This window comes from Gracilinanus agilis, chromosome 5 (genome assembly GCF_016433145.1).
Source record: "Gracilinanus agilis isolate LMUSP501 chromosome 5, AgileGrace, whole genome shotgun sequence".
NCBI classification, from domain to species: Eukaryota; Metazoa; Chordata; class Mammalia; order Didelphimorphia; family Didelphidae; genus Gracilinanus; species Gracilinanus agilis.
The window spans coordinates 42,588,737-42,606,629 of record NC_058134.1 but is presented as its reverse complement, the minus strand read 5'-3'; the positions used below and the strand labels follow the sequence as shown (position 1 = coordinate 42,606,629).

The 17,893-nt window shown below is 40.6% G+C and overlaps 1 protein-coding gene across 1 annotated transcript in view; it reads right to left on the bottom strand.

Annotated features, from left to right (window-relative positions):
- BFSP2 (beaded filament structural protein 2) overlaps positions 1-4,147 on the bottom strand; it is a 115,816-nt gene extending 111,669 nt beyond the window's left edge. Inside the window, exon 1 of the mRNA XM_044678898.1 lies at positions 3,674-4,147. Within this exon, the coding sequence (XP_044534833.1) occupies positions 3,674-4,132 (459 nt within the window). The 5' untranslated portion in view covers positions 4,133-4,147. The remainder of the gene's footprint in view (positions 1-3,673) is intronic.
- Positions 4,148-17,893: the final 13,746 nt, after the last annotated feature.

The following is a 17,893-nucleotide window of genomic DNA, read 5'->3' as shown; positions in this document are numbered from 1 at the left end:
GCCAGCATTCATTCAAAATCATGTCTCCTAACTCTTGGTTCCATTCTCTCTCTCCTGCCCCAAAGCTCTAATCTTTTCTCCTTCCCTTTTCTGTCCTTCCCTCTTTTGTCTCTAAGAAAGCTGAATAATGCAGGGTTTCTGTCCAGCTGAATTCCATACATGAAGAACCCAACAATGTTCATGCCAGTTTCCATTACTGGCTCTATTTTACTTTGCAAAATAATAATAATGAAACATATTTTGGAAGGAATAGATGAGAAATTAGCTGCCATTTGTTTGTGAAAGCCATTTTTCCTAATGCCTTTCAGTGTCACCACTGTGACTTCAGAGAGCCTTAGAAATTAGGCAGTGTATTGGGCCAGAGAAGGCTTCCCTGTCCTTCGTGCAACCACAAAAAAAAAAGAAATGGAACTTGACAAGACAATGGATAAATGGCCACTGATGGGGCAGCAAGGAATGCCCTCATCCTATTCTGTAGGATCCAGCAGGGAGGGATTGGCCATCAGAGTCGAATGTGGACATCCAGGGGAAAGCATCTAAGGAGATAAACACCTGGAGCATACCTTCTGTATGGACAAGTCGCTTAACTTCAATCTCCTCATCTGTAAAATGGGGATAAAAACGGGAACTACTTTCCAGGGTTGTTCTCAGAATCAAAGGGGTCAATATTTGTAAGGCATGTGCTTTGGCACATAGTAGGTACTCTAAAAAGGCCTTTTATTTTCTTTCCCTTCAGTTTTCTCAGCAGTAAAAGGAAGGGTTTGGACAAATGGTGTCTGAGGTCTCTTTCAGCTTGAAATCTAGGATCCAAGGATGGAAAACAATTTTCTCCAGTTTCAAGAGGAAAACAAAAGTCTGTGAAAATAGTTGGGCCAAGAGCAGGAGGGGCTTTTCTGACTAGTAAGCCTGGATGTGCCCATCTGGCCACATCATCTTAGGGGGAAAATGGGATGAAAGGCTCAGGGAACATAGCCTGACAGGGAAGTCAAGTTCATCCGTCTCTGAATTTACTCCTGAACCCACAAGCCAGAAAGATCAGGCCCATTCTCTATAGGTTGCTGCTGCTAACAGGAGAGCTGGCAGAAGAGAGGAGATGGGGGATTTTCAGGAAAGTCACTTAATGCACTTAGATAATGAAATTTCACTTGCAAATTTCCTTCTAATTGGCTTGGACTCGAACACTCTTATGTGGATTAAAAGCTGGCAGAAAGCTGGTAAACAACATATCTAGTTAAGTGAGTCTTGCTAGGTTCATCCTTATTAAATGTCTGTATTAAGGGACAAAGAAAAAACATGTGGAGGAATAGAATAATAAGTTGGCAGGTGTTACTAATACCAGGGAGACAGAGGAGAAGACCCACGATTCAACTTTCCATTACCATACTGGATTGGGTATGGCAAATTTATAATTTCAAGTCTCCACTTCTCTACCATAGTCCTTTGGGTTGCCTTTCCCTTTAGTCAAAGAGATGTGGAGTTGGTCTCCTGTAAAACAAGAGTTTCCATTTGGTACCCTCCATTGCCCCAGACACATTCCACATACACTGTTTTACACTCAGCTGTGTATACCTTGCATCTCCCTTCCCAACCCCAAAGAAGATGTTAATCCCTTTGGAGACCAAGAATTGTGCTGAAGATTCCATCTATCCTTATATCTCTAGGACCTAACGTGATACCTTATATCTAGTAGACATTTTATAAACGTTGAACTGAATTTGTTGACTTTAAAATAAAGCTAAGAAAAATAGAATTAGGAAGATTAGTCTGCTGCCAAAAGAACAAGAAAGAAAGGACAGATGGAATAATAGCTAACATTTATAGAGCACTTTAAAGTGAGCAAACCACTTTACAAATATTTCATTTGGATGAAATGAAAAATGAAATGAATGAAAAGAAAATGAAAATGAAAAAATTAATGAAAAAAATGAAGGAAGGAGAGAAGAAAGGGAGGAAGGAAGGGAGGATACAAGGATACAAATAGAAGGAAGGAAAGAATGGAGAAGAAAAAGAAAAACATAAAGGAGGAAGGATAGAAGGAAAGCACAGCCTTTATTAGGATCCTGAGGATGGATTAGGAAAGGTCTCCAATGTTTTCTAAGCTTCTTGAAGATATTAGTGGGCAGACTTACATTTCAATTTAAAAAGCCCAACATGGATAAGGTATTATTTATATCACTTACATTCGACTCTCCCTTCAGTTTTCCCGTCACTGGCCCTGTTTCTAGGTAACAGATACAAAAGGATACTGCTAAAGGTGGAATTGATTTTGAATTCATTGAACTCCAGGACAAGAAGTAATCCTTTAAAAAACCTTTACCTTCTGTCTTGGAATCAATACTAAGTATTGATTCTAAGGCAGAAGAATGGTAAGGGCTAGGCATTGGGGGTGAAGTGACTTGCTTTGGGTCACACAATTAGGAAGAGTCTGAGGCCAAATTTGAACCCAGGACTTTCTATCTATAGGCTGGCACACTATCCACTGAGCCACCTAGCTGCCCCAGTAGTCCTTCTTGATCTATTTCTCCCTTCCCTCTTATATTCTGGTTCATTGCATTCCATTATTTTCTATTGCATTCCATTCTATCCTCCATCTCGCTCCATTATCCAACTCCATTCTCCTCCCCTCCACTCTTCTTTGTCCTATCTCGTTCCATTCCTATTTCTTTCCACTTGTTGAACTTCATTATGTTCAAGGCTCTTTGTTAGGTTCTAGAAATACAAAGCTGAAAAATGACATTTCTCATCTTAAGGACTACAACAGGAAGAAGTAGGATATGAACAGAATTTAGCATAGCATTAGATAGACTGTGATGAGGGCAAAGGAGAGATCCAGGCAAAATATCCTAAGAAAACTAGAGGGGAGAGACTAGTTGTCTGCTGGGATAGCAAGCAGGGAAAGCTTCATTAAGGAGCAACACCCAGCCATGCCCTTGAATGTAAGAGCCCTGAAGTCAGAGCTTTGCCTTAGAATGATTATTTGGTGAGCTAGATGAAGCAAGAATTGGTAAGGGGAGAGATTAGAGGAAGAGAGCCCAGTGAGGAGGCTATTACAATAGTCCAGGAGACTTCTGATGAGGGCCTTCTCCAAGGCGATGGCAGTGGGAGTGTGGATAAGATTCCAGATAGTTTTATAGGAGTTATAAATGTTATAGGAGTTAAAAATGTTAAGGGGGAAGTGTAGAGACCACATCTATGATTTTATTGGTATTAGGAATTCCAGAGAGGAATGTGACTTGTCCAAGATCACATAGACAGTAGGTGTCACTTGGACCCGAGTCTACCTGATTCTGAAGCCAGCTCTTTATTCACTTTATCAGACAGCTTCTCATAAATGTGAATTAACAAGGATGGCATAGTGGAGAATGAGATCAGAGAAATTATTTTTTAAAAGTATGCTTGTAATACAAACATTTATATATATACATATATATATAACAAATGGTAAATATATCTTTAAATTAGTCCATAGATGTATGGATATGGTTTTATCTAGATGGCTTGGCCCTAGCTTTCCCTTCATTTCAATATGAATGCCCCTGTTATGAGGTAAAGGACACCCAAGGACTGTGTCAGAGGGAGTGCGCTCTCCTTCCCAAGCCTGTAGCTCTAGGGGTGAAGGTCTGACCTTGTCTTGGTCTTCAGCCATTGAGAGCCACCAGCTGGACCCACTCACCTGATGGTAGACACTCTCCCAGGTCTCTCGAAGGGCTCCCCAGTTGCTGATGCTGGAGGCCTTCTTCTCCAGGTAGACCCTCAGATGTTCCTCCAGCTCCCGGTTCACTTGCTCCAAGGCTCGGACCTTCTCAATGTACTCCACCATGCAGCCATTTAGGGACTCGAAGAAGATGCCTCGGTTCTTCTCCAGTCCTGGGCTCAGGGCCAGGGCTGTGGAGGAACTCCTCAGACCCTGCAGAAAGACGCTGCTGATGCCCAAGGCCCGGCGGGACACTCGGGTGCCCAGGCTGCTCACTCCTCCGGTTGGCACTGCCCCCACATACACCCCTGGGGGCCTGGGGAGGCCACCCATGTTATTCCCCACCACATTGACCCTGTGGCCTGAGGCCCCTGGACTGTCAAGGCTGGATGAGGAGTGGGATCCCAAGAATGAAGACCGACGCCTTGGGAAGGGCATGCTGGCACTGGCTCCTGCTGGGTACTGGCTAGCCCTTCTCTCATCCCCTTGGCTGGATGAGGCCAACAGTTTGTTGGAGGGGGTGTCGTTTCTTTGTTTCTCCTCCTCTGCCTCCACCCCCTCTGCTCCTGTTGCCTCTGACACGAGGCATTCTGGAAAGTTGTCAGATCAGGGTCCCGGGTCCATTGTTCTTGGCCTTCCATGGACTTCTCTCATTCAGGGTGGCTGAAAGGAGATGCTTCTGGGACTCCCCACATGCAGACAATGAGGCCCTGCCCCAGGCACTGGGTTGTGTCCATTTGCTCATTCTCTGCCATGTCAGGATTTCAGTGATTCCTGATTTTTCTAGACAGCTAGTCTCTGGCTTTGGGGAGAGGGCAGAGGAGGAGTATCACTCTGGCTGGGTTTGGGTTTGCATGGAAAAAAAATTGGCCCATTTTTTATTTATAGAGGGTACTGAACCCTTTCACATTTAGGGAAATAGGGTTATTGTTATTATTGTTGTTTTCAGTTGTGTCCATCTCTTTATGACCACATTTGGGGTTTTCTCTGCAAACTTACTGGAATGGTTTGGCCTTCCTTTTTCAGCTCATTTTACAGATAAAGAAACTGAGTCAAACAATGTTAAGTGACCTGTCTAGGGTCCCACAGCTAGTACGTATTTGAGGCTAAACTCAAACTCAGGAAGACGAATCTTCCTGTCTCTAGGCTAAATACTTTATCTCCTGTTTCATAGATTTGGGCAATGGAAAGAACCCTAGCTTTGGAGTCAAAGGAGCTGAGTTCAAAACCCTGCCTTGGACTCTTTGGGTTGTAGATGTGGAGATGTAAGGGCTCTTAGAAGCCATCTAATCCAACCCTCTCATTTTTACAGATGAGGAAACTGAGAACCAAAAGGGTGACATGACCTCTCCAAAAGGAAGTAAGTGGAAGAGCTGGGTGTTCAAGTCCAGCCCCTCTGACCCTAAACAAAGCCTGTGCTTTTTCCACTAGGTTACATTGCCTTATCCGTGTCACTTCCCTTTCCTAGGCTAAAGTTTCCTCAATTGTAAAATGAAGAGGCTGAAGTAGGTGACCTCTAAGTTCCCTTCCAGCTTAGAATCCATGACCTTATGTTTTGAAATAAGAAGGAACCTTAGAGATCTTCTGGTTCCTCCAGTCTCTTACTTTACAAATAAGGAAGTCAATGTTGGCATGAGTGAAGTATCTTGGCCAAGGCTATAAGTCAAAGGCTGACTTTAATAAAGAATAATAAATAAATAATCAGAATCAGAATCAGAATTCAAACCCAGGGCTTCTGCCTCCAAAACTAGCAGTTCCCCTAAGTCACTGCCCTCAATTCCATTATTTTACTGGGGCCCAGAAAGGTGATAGAACTCACCCAAAGTCAGCTAGGTAGTCAGGAGCAGAGATGGGCTTTGGATGAATGTCTTCAGAGTCCAAGCTCAACCTTGTTGACCAAAGCCCAGGGCTATGCCTCCTCCTTCTGTTCTTACTTTCCCTCTCCCAGATAATGAGCCTCAGTTCCCCTTGGCCTGTTTCCTTTCCTTTTTACACTTGGACTTTAGTCTCCTCACCTGAGCCCTGGACAGGATGCTGGATGGGGATAGGGGTGGGTAGAATCTCATTAGGAACTGAAAACATAAATATACTAATAGTAAAGCTCTTCTTTTAGAAATGGATGATGGTTTCTCAAATACTGGGGACCCAGTGCTTAGTGGAGAGAAGAGACAGAAGGGAGGATCATGAATGTGGAGCTGCAAGGGCCCTCAGGAACCATTTTATAGGTGAGGAAACTGAGACCAAGGGAAGCCAAATAACAAGCTCAAAGTGACCCAAGTAGTGAGCCTCAGAGGAAGGACTTTGAACACAAGTTCCCTGACTCCAAAGCCAGCATTCTGTGTTACATATTAGCAGAACTGAAACTAGGCTGGGGTGACCAGAATTTAGCCTCAGAGCCCCACAATTTAGAGGAATGCTGATAGTTCTTTGGGCTTTTCACTTCGAAGATACCTTTTTTTCTCTTTCAATCTATTATTCAACACCTAGACTAATGAAACAAACGTTTATTAAACACCTACTATGTGCCACGTACAGTGCTAAGTGCTTTTCAAATATTCCCTCATTTGATTTTCACAACAACTCTGAAAGATTAAGTTCTATTATTGTTTCCATTTTATAGTTGAGGAAACTGAGGCAGGCAACTATATTAAATAAATGTATTGATGAATTGTAGGTTAGGGTTGTAGAGTGAAGGGGCTTCCAAGTATGAAAATTTTTTGAATCCTTTCTTCTAGTTCTCCTCTCTCTAGTTACTTACATTTTAATGTGCCTCATAACTATTTCTGGGGTCCTAGTAGAACAAAGAAGCATCTAGATGGCTCAGTGGACAGTGTCGTGCCTGAATTCAAACATGACCTCCAGACACTTACTAGCTGTGTGACCCTGGACAAGTCATTTAACCTCTATTTAAAAACCACTCCAACATCTTTGCCAAGAAAATCCCATGGATAGTATGGATGTGCTTTGGTTTATGGAGTCATGTAGAGTCTCACACAACTAAATGATTGAAGAAGAAAAACAACAAAACTGAACGTGGCCCTATTTGGTTATTCAATATGGAGAGTCATTGTTGTATAATAGAAAGCAGGCGGGACCTGTTGTCAAGAGACCTGAGTTCAAATCCTCCCTAAGATACTTAATAGCTACATAATGATGAGCAAGAGATCTAATCTTTCTGAGCCTAACTTTTTGGATCTATAAAATGGGCATAATACCCTTGTGAGGGAAGCATTTGGTAAAATGATGTTCTGGCTCATAGGACTCTAATTCTAGGGCTGGAAGAGCCCTCAGGAGCTTTGTCCAGTCCAACTGCTTCATTTTACAGATGAGGAAACTAAGGCCAAGGGAAGTTATGGTTCTAGTCCAAGGTCATACAGGCAATAAGCATCAAAGGTAGGATTTGAACTCAGGTTCAAATTTGGCTTCAGGGCCAGTTCTTCTTGCACTGTACCATCCTGCTGATAGTGAGCAGAGCCATTACTAGAGGGAAGGGGGATGGGAGAACCCTGAGCTTTGTCTCAGGGAACCAAAATTTATAGGAGCATTGACAAAACTACCCATTCTTCTGTAGCATAGAAACAACTAAGCTCAGCATATAACAAGAAAAATGGGAAGCTCCCAGAAGGGGGCATCCTCCCCACCTCAGCAGTGTCAGGCAAGCTTCTAACTTAGACAGACCTTCCCCACTTTATTCCCCTGGGAGTCTCCCAACATTCCCATGTCCAGGCTGTACCATCTTCCCCTAACCTGAATTAAGGATGAATTTCATGCTGCTTGTTCTGGGTAGACAAATGACTAGTTATGGTGTTGAATGTGTTATTTGAGTATCAGCAGAAGGAATGTTGGTTGGGGCTACCTTGTATGCATGGACCACCATGCTCTGAGTACCCAGGCTTTTTTTTTTTAAGTTCCTCCAAGTACTTGAAAAAACCCAAGGAAATATACAGGAGATCCAGGCTTTACAAGGAAACAATTTTGAGAGTCTTTAAAGATCAACTCTTAAGGCTGGGGAGGGGAAGATGCCAAAGTCACAGGGAAAAGAAATCTCAGTTCTAAAATTAGAAATGACTCAGAAAGAATTCACAGCTACTAACCCTATGCCTGCTCACCTTCCCGTCTATATAAGTTTTTAAAAAAAGTCATTACCTTTTGTCTTAGAACTGATACTAAGTAGAGGTTCTAAGACAGAAGAGCAGTAAGGACTAGGCAATTGGGGTTAAGTGACTTGCTCAGGGTCACACAGCTAGGAAATGTCTGAGGTCATATTTGAACCCAGGTCTTCCTGACTCCAGGTCTAGCTCTCTATCCACTGAACCACCTAGCTGTCCCCCACATATATAATTAAACGATTTTTTTATGAGACAACCTGAGGCCTAGAGAAGATGATTTTGGGAACTCCAGGGCATCAAGCTTACCAAGATACCTTCTTGGGACAGTATCAGAACAAGGTAAGCACCAGGGTGTTACAAAGCCGTACCCTGCCCCTGCTTCCTCTAATACTCCAAAGGTCATGGAGAATGGGGTAGATGAGACTTGGAAAAACTTTTATCAAGGCTGTGATATTCATACAGCTCTTTCTTGCTAACAAAGCACTGTTGCAAAGTATTTTAACTTCAGAAAACTCAATGAGGTAGGTAGGATAGTGATTACTAGACTCATTATACATATGGGAAAATGGGGGCTTTTACTGGACTGGAGTTGGAAGAGCCAGGGTTAGAGCTTGTCTCAAAAATACTATCTGGATCTGTATTCTGGATGGCACAAAACCTTGGTCTCTCCTTGAACTTAAATATGACTGACTGAATTACATCAAAGCTATTTTAACCTTTGTCTGTAGCCTAGAGTCTTTGGAAGATAACTTTGTTTTTTTACAGTGGAATTTTTATTCTGCAACCTGGCTTCCATGAAGTCCATTCCAAAGTTTGTCAAGGATTTCCAGGCAAAGAATTATCCTCCTCATGTGCTGATCAACAATGGTGAGTTTTGTTTAAATCTCTGGTCAGCAGATGATACTTATGCATAAATGTTACTGTGAAAGCAAAAGATGGGATAAAAATGCTTCAGGAAAAAACAGTCCATCACTTAAGGCTAGAGAGTTTTTAGCTTTATTTAAAAATTAAATTAATTTCATTTAAATGCTATTTTCATTGACATTACTGCATAAATTCATTTCTAATATTTTACATTGAAAAATGGGCAAGTGTGTTACTCATTTTTTACAAAAATGCTTCTTCTTGACCATCATTAATGAGCAAATTCTTATAAACTCTCTTACTATGTGCAGCAGCATTTAGGCAGGAAAAATGTTTGTCCCAATCTGAACCTGGGGCCAATCACTTCAGAGGTAGATAGCATCCTTCATCAGTAATCCTCTGCAGTCATAATTGGTCTTGGTATTTATCGGTGTTTACGTTTGTGAAAGTTGTTTTTCTCTAGAATGTTATATAAATTGTCTTCTAATCCTGCACCCTTGTTTGCATTAATTTCTATGTTTTCAAAGTATGGCCCTAATGCATGCGAATATCTAGATAAATGGCAAAACGGCGACAAAGTCCAATCCCAAGGTAAGCTGGCCAAAATGGAGTCTAGTTCGACCCACTACAAGCCCCGAGTGTGACTAGGTATTAGACTAGCGTGTGTGTTGTTGCATGTGAAAGTGGGTGAAGCATGTCTGGAGTAGAAAAGCAAGGAGACGAGTTCAGAGGTGTGAATGGCGGGCTGAAAGCTTTGAATGGGAAGCTGAGCTGGAGTGGGGGAGCCTGAAGTACATTTAAGTGGATTAAATGGAGAAAGTTGCTTCATGAACTGAAAAGCCAAGGTTTAAGGGTTTAAAGTTTAAATGGTTGTAAATTTTTGCCAAAGAGCTTCTCACAGAAGCTTAAAGAACTTAAGTTCTGGAGTTCTTCTCATTTCCTCAAGGTTTTGCTTATATTGTATTTGTGATGTGTTTTAAAAAGGATTCACTAATAACCTTAAAGCTTGGGATTTAAATGTCTGAAGTTGTGTTAACAATTAATTCCTCCCAAAAGCTGAAGAGACAGGACTGGAGCTGGAGATCTGGATAGGAGGAGATCAGCAAAAGGCAAAAGGAGGTCCAGAAATTCCTAGCTTTAAAATTATAATCTTTTTCTTCCCAGTTTTGGTATAATGTGTGAAATATTGTATACCAAGTACACTTAATGTTTTAATAATGTTGGTAATGGGAGGCATTTGTTCTAGATGTTAAATTTGTTATTTGAATGCTTTAAGTTCATTTTTTTTTTCAGGCTGTTATTTGTTTCCAGAGAGCAAGGCTTTTCTGATTAGCGTGTGTTCAGAAGTAAAGACGATTGATTTTTGGTCATTGTGTCATTATAAAATGACAAGATATGGTTAGGGAAAGGCTTGGCTTTGAATGGGAAGGAAACTGAAGGATTTTAAACTGAACAACAATTTTCCTCTGAAGGAGCCGCTTTAGCCTTAGGCCAAAAGGCTTTTGAGGCCAGGCTGAGAGAAAGGTAATTTGGAGCCTAGGACAGAGTAAGAAGATAGAAGGGAATTGGACAGGTATTCTGATTTAAAGGTAATTTTAGCTTTTCCTTAGTAATCCAAAGTTTTGGGTCGAGAGAAGTTTTATGGGTTTTAAAAGGAATCATGAAATATAACCTGATTTTTGGAGGTTTTTTTTTTTTAGGTAAATTTCCAGAGTGCAACCATTACAATAGATAAATTTTTGTTTTAAAAAGACCAGGGAATCCTGGTTCCCATATACAGGTAATTGAGTTTTACTTTTTGAATGTAGAGAACTAATCCAATTTGGCATTTATTTATTTTGTGAGCATTATTTTTCTGATAGATGACCATGGGCACATGACCGATATTAGAGAAAGGAATTCCCCACCTGGGAAAATTCCTAAGAAATTTCTAGGAATGCCCTGCATTTTACTACCCCAGTTCTGGAGTGTGGGTGAAGTGATTAGAACTTATTAAGGTCAAGTTTGCTATATGGCTTGTTAAAGGGATTTTATTAACAACCCCTGGAGCACTTTTATCTCAAGACTAAGAACCAACTAGGTACTTAGGAGCCAAAAAGCATGGACAAGACCCAGAATCCGAACCTGAAAGATTCTCTAAAGAAGACGCCTAAGAGAAATCCGAAGGAGCCCCAAGATGTCACTGGAACCGATAAGTATCGCCTTTCTTAATTGCTCTCTTTTGGCCTTTCAAATTTCTGTAGCAGTCAAAAACTGCCATTTTATTTACCCTAAGAATTATACTTACCCTGAGCAAAGACTCTTAAGGAGAGAACCTAGAAGGAAGAGTTATTCTCCAAATATTAGCTAAGTAGGGAAAATTTAAAATAGTAGCATTTTACTTTAAGAGGCTTGAGAGTAGTAATAACTGCTAGATTTGAGAATTCACAGCAGATTCCAGAGTGCTAGTTCAGTATTACAGAACGTGTTTGTCTCAAGTATCAGTAGTATCAGAAGAATTCAGGAAAGAAATGATGGAGCCTAGAAATTTGTTAATAAGCAAAGAAAGTTTATTTTAAACCCTGAGCATAGTTAGAGAATATTGCCATTTAAAGGAGAATTGTAGGGGAAGATAATTGGGAAAAAAATGCTTTGGAGAAATTGGTCATGGATGCAGTCACAAGGTGCATGGAAGGGCTGAGAAATGGCTAAGCTAAGTTTCTGTCAAGTTCTACAGGTGACTGACTGCCAATCATGACCAACTTATGCATAGCATTAATCCAAATTATGGGAGCCTCTCCCTCATTTTAAGTCACTTCCCACTTTTCTCCTGTTTTAGCAATTTTCTGTAATCGTGATGAAGGAAGCTTTAGAAAGGCAAGGCCTAAAATATGGAAATTGTAAAGACAAATGGAAAATATTTAGCCATTGTGAATGAGGTTAGCAGATTAGAGGTCCCTTTTTCCTAAAAGGAGGAAGAATTTAGGTCAAAAGGAAAATCTGGCAAAATATTAGTGTCAAAAAGGAGGGAAGCAATACATAAAAATAGTAAGATTCTAAGCAGCATTTATAAACAGGATTCAGCTAGAACACTGACTTTCTCCCCAGTACCAGTAAAGTTTATACATCTTGAAGCATAAAGGCAGAAAACAAATGAGATAAGGAAACTTTTGTGACTAGGGAATGCTACTGAAATCACCTACTGACTAGGTCTAAGTTCAATGGTAAAGGAGCCCTTATTGCCAATGAATAGATACTCAGGAAATTGAAAAATGTACCCAAAACTAAATTGGTTAAGGAAATCTCAAGTTAACTGCCTAAGCAAGAGAAATTTTTTCACAAGAATTTTTATCTACAGACTTCACATTAGCTGACTCAGTTACAACATTTTTTTCCCTACAAAGTAATAGGCATGATAATTTAAGTAGTTAAAAGATGAATGAAAAAATTTTTTAAATCCCCAGCATCTCAACCTCCCCAAAGGGGTGTGTGTGAGAGGTTTTAAAATTAGGAAATTTTAGAAGCATTTTCAATCTTGAGAATTTTTTGGAGTTAATTTTAATTTGAGACTTTAAAATTGTTTTGAAGTTGAAATTGTCATAGTTTTTCATATGATTTTGAGATTGCTGTTATAGAATATTTATTAGAATTTTTCTTGGTATTAGATGATAATTTTTGGTCACTGAACGGAGGAGAGACTACTTTCAGATTTACAAGCCCTGATTAACCTGTGATGTGGATTTATTTTTGCTTTTATATTTCTATAGTTTGTAGAGTTGATTTGTATATAATATTTTGGTAAAGTAAGGAAATTTTTGATTGGGTGTGTAATTTAAATAATCTTAAAATGGGTGTAGAATGAACTCTAATAGAATCAATTATATGGGATGTCAAGAGTAAGGTTAGAATAATCTTTATACCGAGTAAGTGTGTTGGGAGTTTGATCAAGGTCTGTTAAAGAATGTGTTTATAGATCTCTTCTAAGTTTTCCCTTGCAGCAATGAAGATGTTTTGTATAAGGGAAGAAGTCTGCAGGAGAGAGGAGACCAAAGGCATTACATCAGGACCCCAGGATTTGAAAGACTTTAAAGATTTGGGGGGGAAGTGGGCTAAGGTTGTGTTTGTAAAAATATGCCAAGGGTAGACTGCCTACCTTTCTCTGGCAAAATTGTCAATGCGCTGGGCACTGGGGAACGCCACCAAGTGCCAGTCACCCATACTTGTACCCTAAAGTTTCTCCACCATTAGTAAGAGTTCCATTGTTGGTCAGTGACGTTTAGTCTTGACCAAAAGGGGGGTGTGTTGACATGGAATCTAGAGTCCCCAAACTTGTAGCTTAGTGAGGTATGATGAACCCCAAGTTTAGAAATAGTTTGTAGGTTGGAGACCCCCAAAGCTTGTGCTTGTTCCCTGTTCCCTTGAGAATCCACCCTGAAGGGAATCTCAGGCTAGCAGTTGCAGACTGAATAATGGACCCTAGGGTAAATGCTAAATACCCTTTTGTCCTAGGTAGTCTTCCCCATTGTATCAAAGACCCTTCTCAGGAAGACTACAGGAGCTGGGACCGTTCCTTTAGTATCCATTGTGCAAGCAGTCCCTTTCCCCTACACCCTAGCCTCTAGCTATGATCCCTTTCTCTAGCTTGATTGTGTCCTGTCAGTATAATGTCAATCATCTTCCCCAGCCCCTGGATCTTCCCAAATGGTATATAAGTTCCCCAATTTCCTTTGTTCCTAGGAGTCGTCATCTAGGGGGTGTCACTCCCAGGGGGGTCTGGGAGCAGAGTGAAGCAGTGTTCATTTAGACTCTGCACAAGGCGCAGCTCTGCATAAGAGGCTAAGTAGCCCTCATCCCCCTTTCCCTTGATTAAAGAGTGGTTTTATGACTAAAAAAAATACTATTTGGATGACCCCAGGAAAGTTACCCAATCTCTTTGCCTCAGTTTTCTTATCTGCAAAATGAAGGAGTTGGTCTTGATGATAAATTTACAATTTGGTGATGTATGCAGGTGTGTGCCAGAGCCAGCTCCTTCCCTCTCACAAGAATCAATTGTTTCCACCTCAGACATGGGCAAACGCTACATCCGGGTTTGATTGTTTGTTTTGGTGTTTGGCTAGTCTACAAGGGGGATGGAGAAAATGTTGATAATGTAGATTATGCCTCAAAATGTGTTCTGCATACATCCCTCCCCCCAAACCCTGGAAAGTCAGCTGTTAAACATCTTCCAGCCCACACTTTCCTGCCTATAACCATGTCAAGGTTAGAGACCAGGGACATCTTCCTCTATGGCATATTGCCTCTTACTATCCAGGACAATCATGGGAGAGGCTGATGAAGATGAGGTAATTGGCCAAGTTTATCAAAAAAGAGATAAAACTATGATCTATAAACTCCTTGCCAAGCAACTCATTCATCATTCTTTGGTGCTAATCAGCAATCATCTGAGGTCCTGTTACTCAGGCTGACAAAAGAATGCTTGCAAATCTACCTTTTGGTTTTCCATGAACAGTGATAGCCTGTAGCATAGGATGACAGACCTTTCAATCAATATTGATGTTATTTATGAGAACTAGCATAGTATAGTGGACAGAAGGTTGCTTTTGGAGCTAGGAAGATCAGGGTTCAAATCTTCTCTCTGAAACATACTAGCTGTGTGAGTGTAGGCAGATCACTTATCTCTCAATGGCCAAGGTTAGGACTTTAATTCAGTCATTTTTCTTTTGTGTCTCACTCTTCATGACACCATTTGGAGTTTTCTTGGCAAAGATACTGGAGTGGTTTGCCATTTCCTTCTCCAGCTCATTTTCCAGGTGAGGAAATGGAGGCCAACAGGGTAAAGTGACTTGCCAAGGGTGACATAGCTAATAAACACCTAAGGTCAGATTTGAAATCAGGAAGAGTAGTCTTGCTGACTCCATGCCTGGCACTCTATTTATTGTGACACCTAACTGCCTTGGGCTAAGACTAGAAGTTAAGAAGATGCACCAGTCCTCATTGATAGTGGGAGTTATCTCTAGAGATGAAATGCCATCCTTATTAGATATTACACCATTTCATGTGCATTCTGGTCCAGCCTATCTAGCCTTCTTACTAGTTCTCATACATGGCATCCCATCTTCTAGCTCTGCTTTTGTCTTCCATGTCTACAATGTTTTCACCTTTCACTGCTCTTCTTAGATACCCTAATCTTCACATGCAGCTCCATGCCACCTTCTACATGCATCTTTTCCTGACCCATTCCCAGCCTCTAGCTCGTGGTGCTTTCTCCCCTCACTGCCCCCACCCCCCATTACTTTGTATCTATTATTATATAGATGAACATGGGATCTCAGTCAGTTTGAATGTAAGTTTCTTGGAGGCAGGGGCTTTTGTGCTTGTCTCTCCAGCACCCAGGACAGCTCCTGGTCCTGCAAGCTCCCAATAAATGTTTGTTGATTGATTTGAGTCTGACCTCCTAAAAACATTATTGTGAGTAGCTTTTTGAGTAGTTGAGGCAGACATGGCCTTGAGAACACCAACTTGATGCCATTTTCAGGGTCATGCTGAGTAGCAAGGTGTAACTGAGTTATTATGAAGGACTTTAGGTGCTCCTGCTAACTAGCCTTTCCTTTGCTATCTTCTGAGATGGACTTGGATTCTGAACCAATTTGGGAGCGTCCAGCATATCTAGTTAGGATCCACAATGATTCTGTTATTTAAGAATCAACCACTTTCAGATTTAGAGTGAAATACTCCCCATCTGTAGGTAGCTGAACATCTTCTTTAAAAAAGAAAACCCTCACCTTCTCTTAGAATCATTACTAAGTATGGCTTCCAAGGCAGAGGAGTGGTAAGGGCTAGGCAATAGGAGTTAAATGACTTTCCCAGGGTCATACACGTTTTAATCTGGAATCTCCACTTTCTAGGCCCGGCTTTCAATCCAACTGAGCCACTAAGCTGCTCTCTGTAGTTGAAACTTCTTAAGGTCCCATTGTATTTCTGTCAAAATGATCTTAACAATATAAACTCAGTCCACCCACAGTCCTACCCAATTTTGAACTCAATTTAAAATCCAGCAACCACAGATTGTTAGAGTGGGATGGGACCTTTGAGGGCATCTAGTCCAACTTTTGAACCCACATAGAAATACCCCTCCTTTGGCATCCCTGGCAATCCTGTTGGACATTGGCATGATGCTGTTGTTAATTTCTGACATGAGTTATTTAAAAACAAAGAGAAAGGCAAAAGGTGTTAGGAACTTAAGCCTCTGGCTAATAAAATACATTTATTTGTATATACATGGTAGCTGAATATTATAGATCAAGAAAAATAGGTTATACGTTCATATATATATAACATATGCATCTTTGATTACATATATTATATATAGATTTGCTTTACATATGTATCTCTATATATACACACATTGGTATGCTAAGCAGAGTAGGCTAACATAAACGCTCTGTTTAGGTTAAAAACAAGAAACAAAACACAACAACAGCAGAGACAGGTAATAATGGTTCCCTAAGCCACAGTGCCCCTAGTGGATAAGGTAAAGTCTCTAGAATAGAGGCAACAAAGAAACTCACACAGGTAGGCTCATACAACAGCAAAGACACACACATTGAGGGCCATCTTCTTCTTCAAAGGAAACAGGAAAGAGAAAAAAAATCATGATACAAAGCCTAATGCAATGACACAAACAGATGTTGGATTCCCTCATCAAATTGCTAATACACTTATATTCAAAATATATTCTAATTCTATTTTTAAAAATCATGTATCAAATGATAAATACTGGATTGGAATTCTTTAATGGAATCTTCCCCTACCCAAAAGCTTCACTTAATTTAAACTCAAAGAAAGTCTTCTGGGTCACAGAATCTTAAAGCTGAGAGGGATCTTGGAGTTCTCTCTTATCCAGCCACATACCCATTGTTTGTTAGAAGGTCAAAATATCTTTTCCAAATGATCTAGATAATTAGCAAAGGAAAGTAAAGCCAGCTCTCCTTAGGAGCCCTTCCCAAGTTACTGATTGCCTGATAACTATGTAGGTGGGGAATTGTGGTGGTGGGAGGATAGGGGTTCTCACTAGCAGCTAACATTGTCCAAGGTTCTAGATGGAAAACAGTCTGCGATTCCTGGGGAAATCTAGGAAAGATAGCGATTTGGGCTTGTGGTGGCTTATTCCAAAGTGTGTAGTAGAAATTTTCTTGACATTTTTCTCCTAAATGATTTGCTTTGGAAATCTGATTCTTTTTAGGATTCCAGGAGGAGGAAGGATTGCAAGAGTAGTCATGCACCCGCATTTGCCTTTTTAATGATTAAAAAAAGTCCACAAAATATTTGAATATCAACCATGACCCAAATATTCTTTTGGGGACAACAGGTGACTTGCCCTTCTTCAAAGTTGGAATGCAACCCTAAGATAACTTTCCTCCCATGTAAAAGTTAAGTTACTAATGGGAGGAGAAGTAGCTAAAAGATGAAATGTTTTTATGTCCATCAAAAATCATTTCCATCATATTGTTCTATGGCATTTGGTATCGTCACAGGATTTATGGCTGAAAGAGCCCTTAATGCAAACTAATGTAAATTCCTTATTTTATAGATGAGGAAGACTGAGACCCAGAGAGATTAAGTAACTTATTCAGGGTTGCAGGCATTAAGTGGAAGATATAGGAATTGAATCCAGGTCTTTGGACTCCAAACCCACTTTTTTTCCATTACAGTATATTCTGTCATGTGATTTGTCTTATGAATATCTTATAAGCTGAATTGACATGAAGAGGTCCACTTAGTATGTCTATAACTATACATACTTCTTTGATCAGATTCCAAGAGTTTAGATGGAATTTTGCTTAATTGTCAATAGGAGCTACTTGAGTTACTCTGAGTTGGTTACTGGGAGGCAGCCCAGTGTAGTATAAAGGGAATTGGATTGAATGGTCAGAGGTCCTGGGTTCCTTGGACAGCTCTGCCAATGACTATGAGACCTTGGGTAAATCATTCACTGACTCTGTAAAGTGGCAGAGCTGAGACTGCTAACTTCTAAGGTCCATCCATTTCTGTTCGAATTTTATGACCTGAGGGCCCTTCTCACCTCCCTCCATCTCCCGCTTTGTGAATCTGGTCACCCTTTATACCCCAGTGGCCTTGATTCCTTCTCTGGGGCATGTGAGGAACATTAGGAGAAGTGGGAACAGGTTCAGATTAGCGTGATTGGCTTCTGTGGGCAAAACTGACTATAGTCAGAGTGTGGCTACAT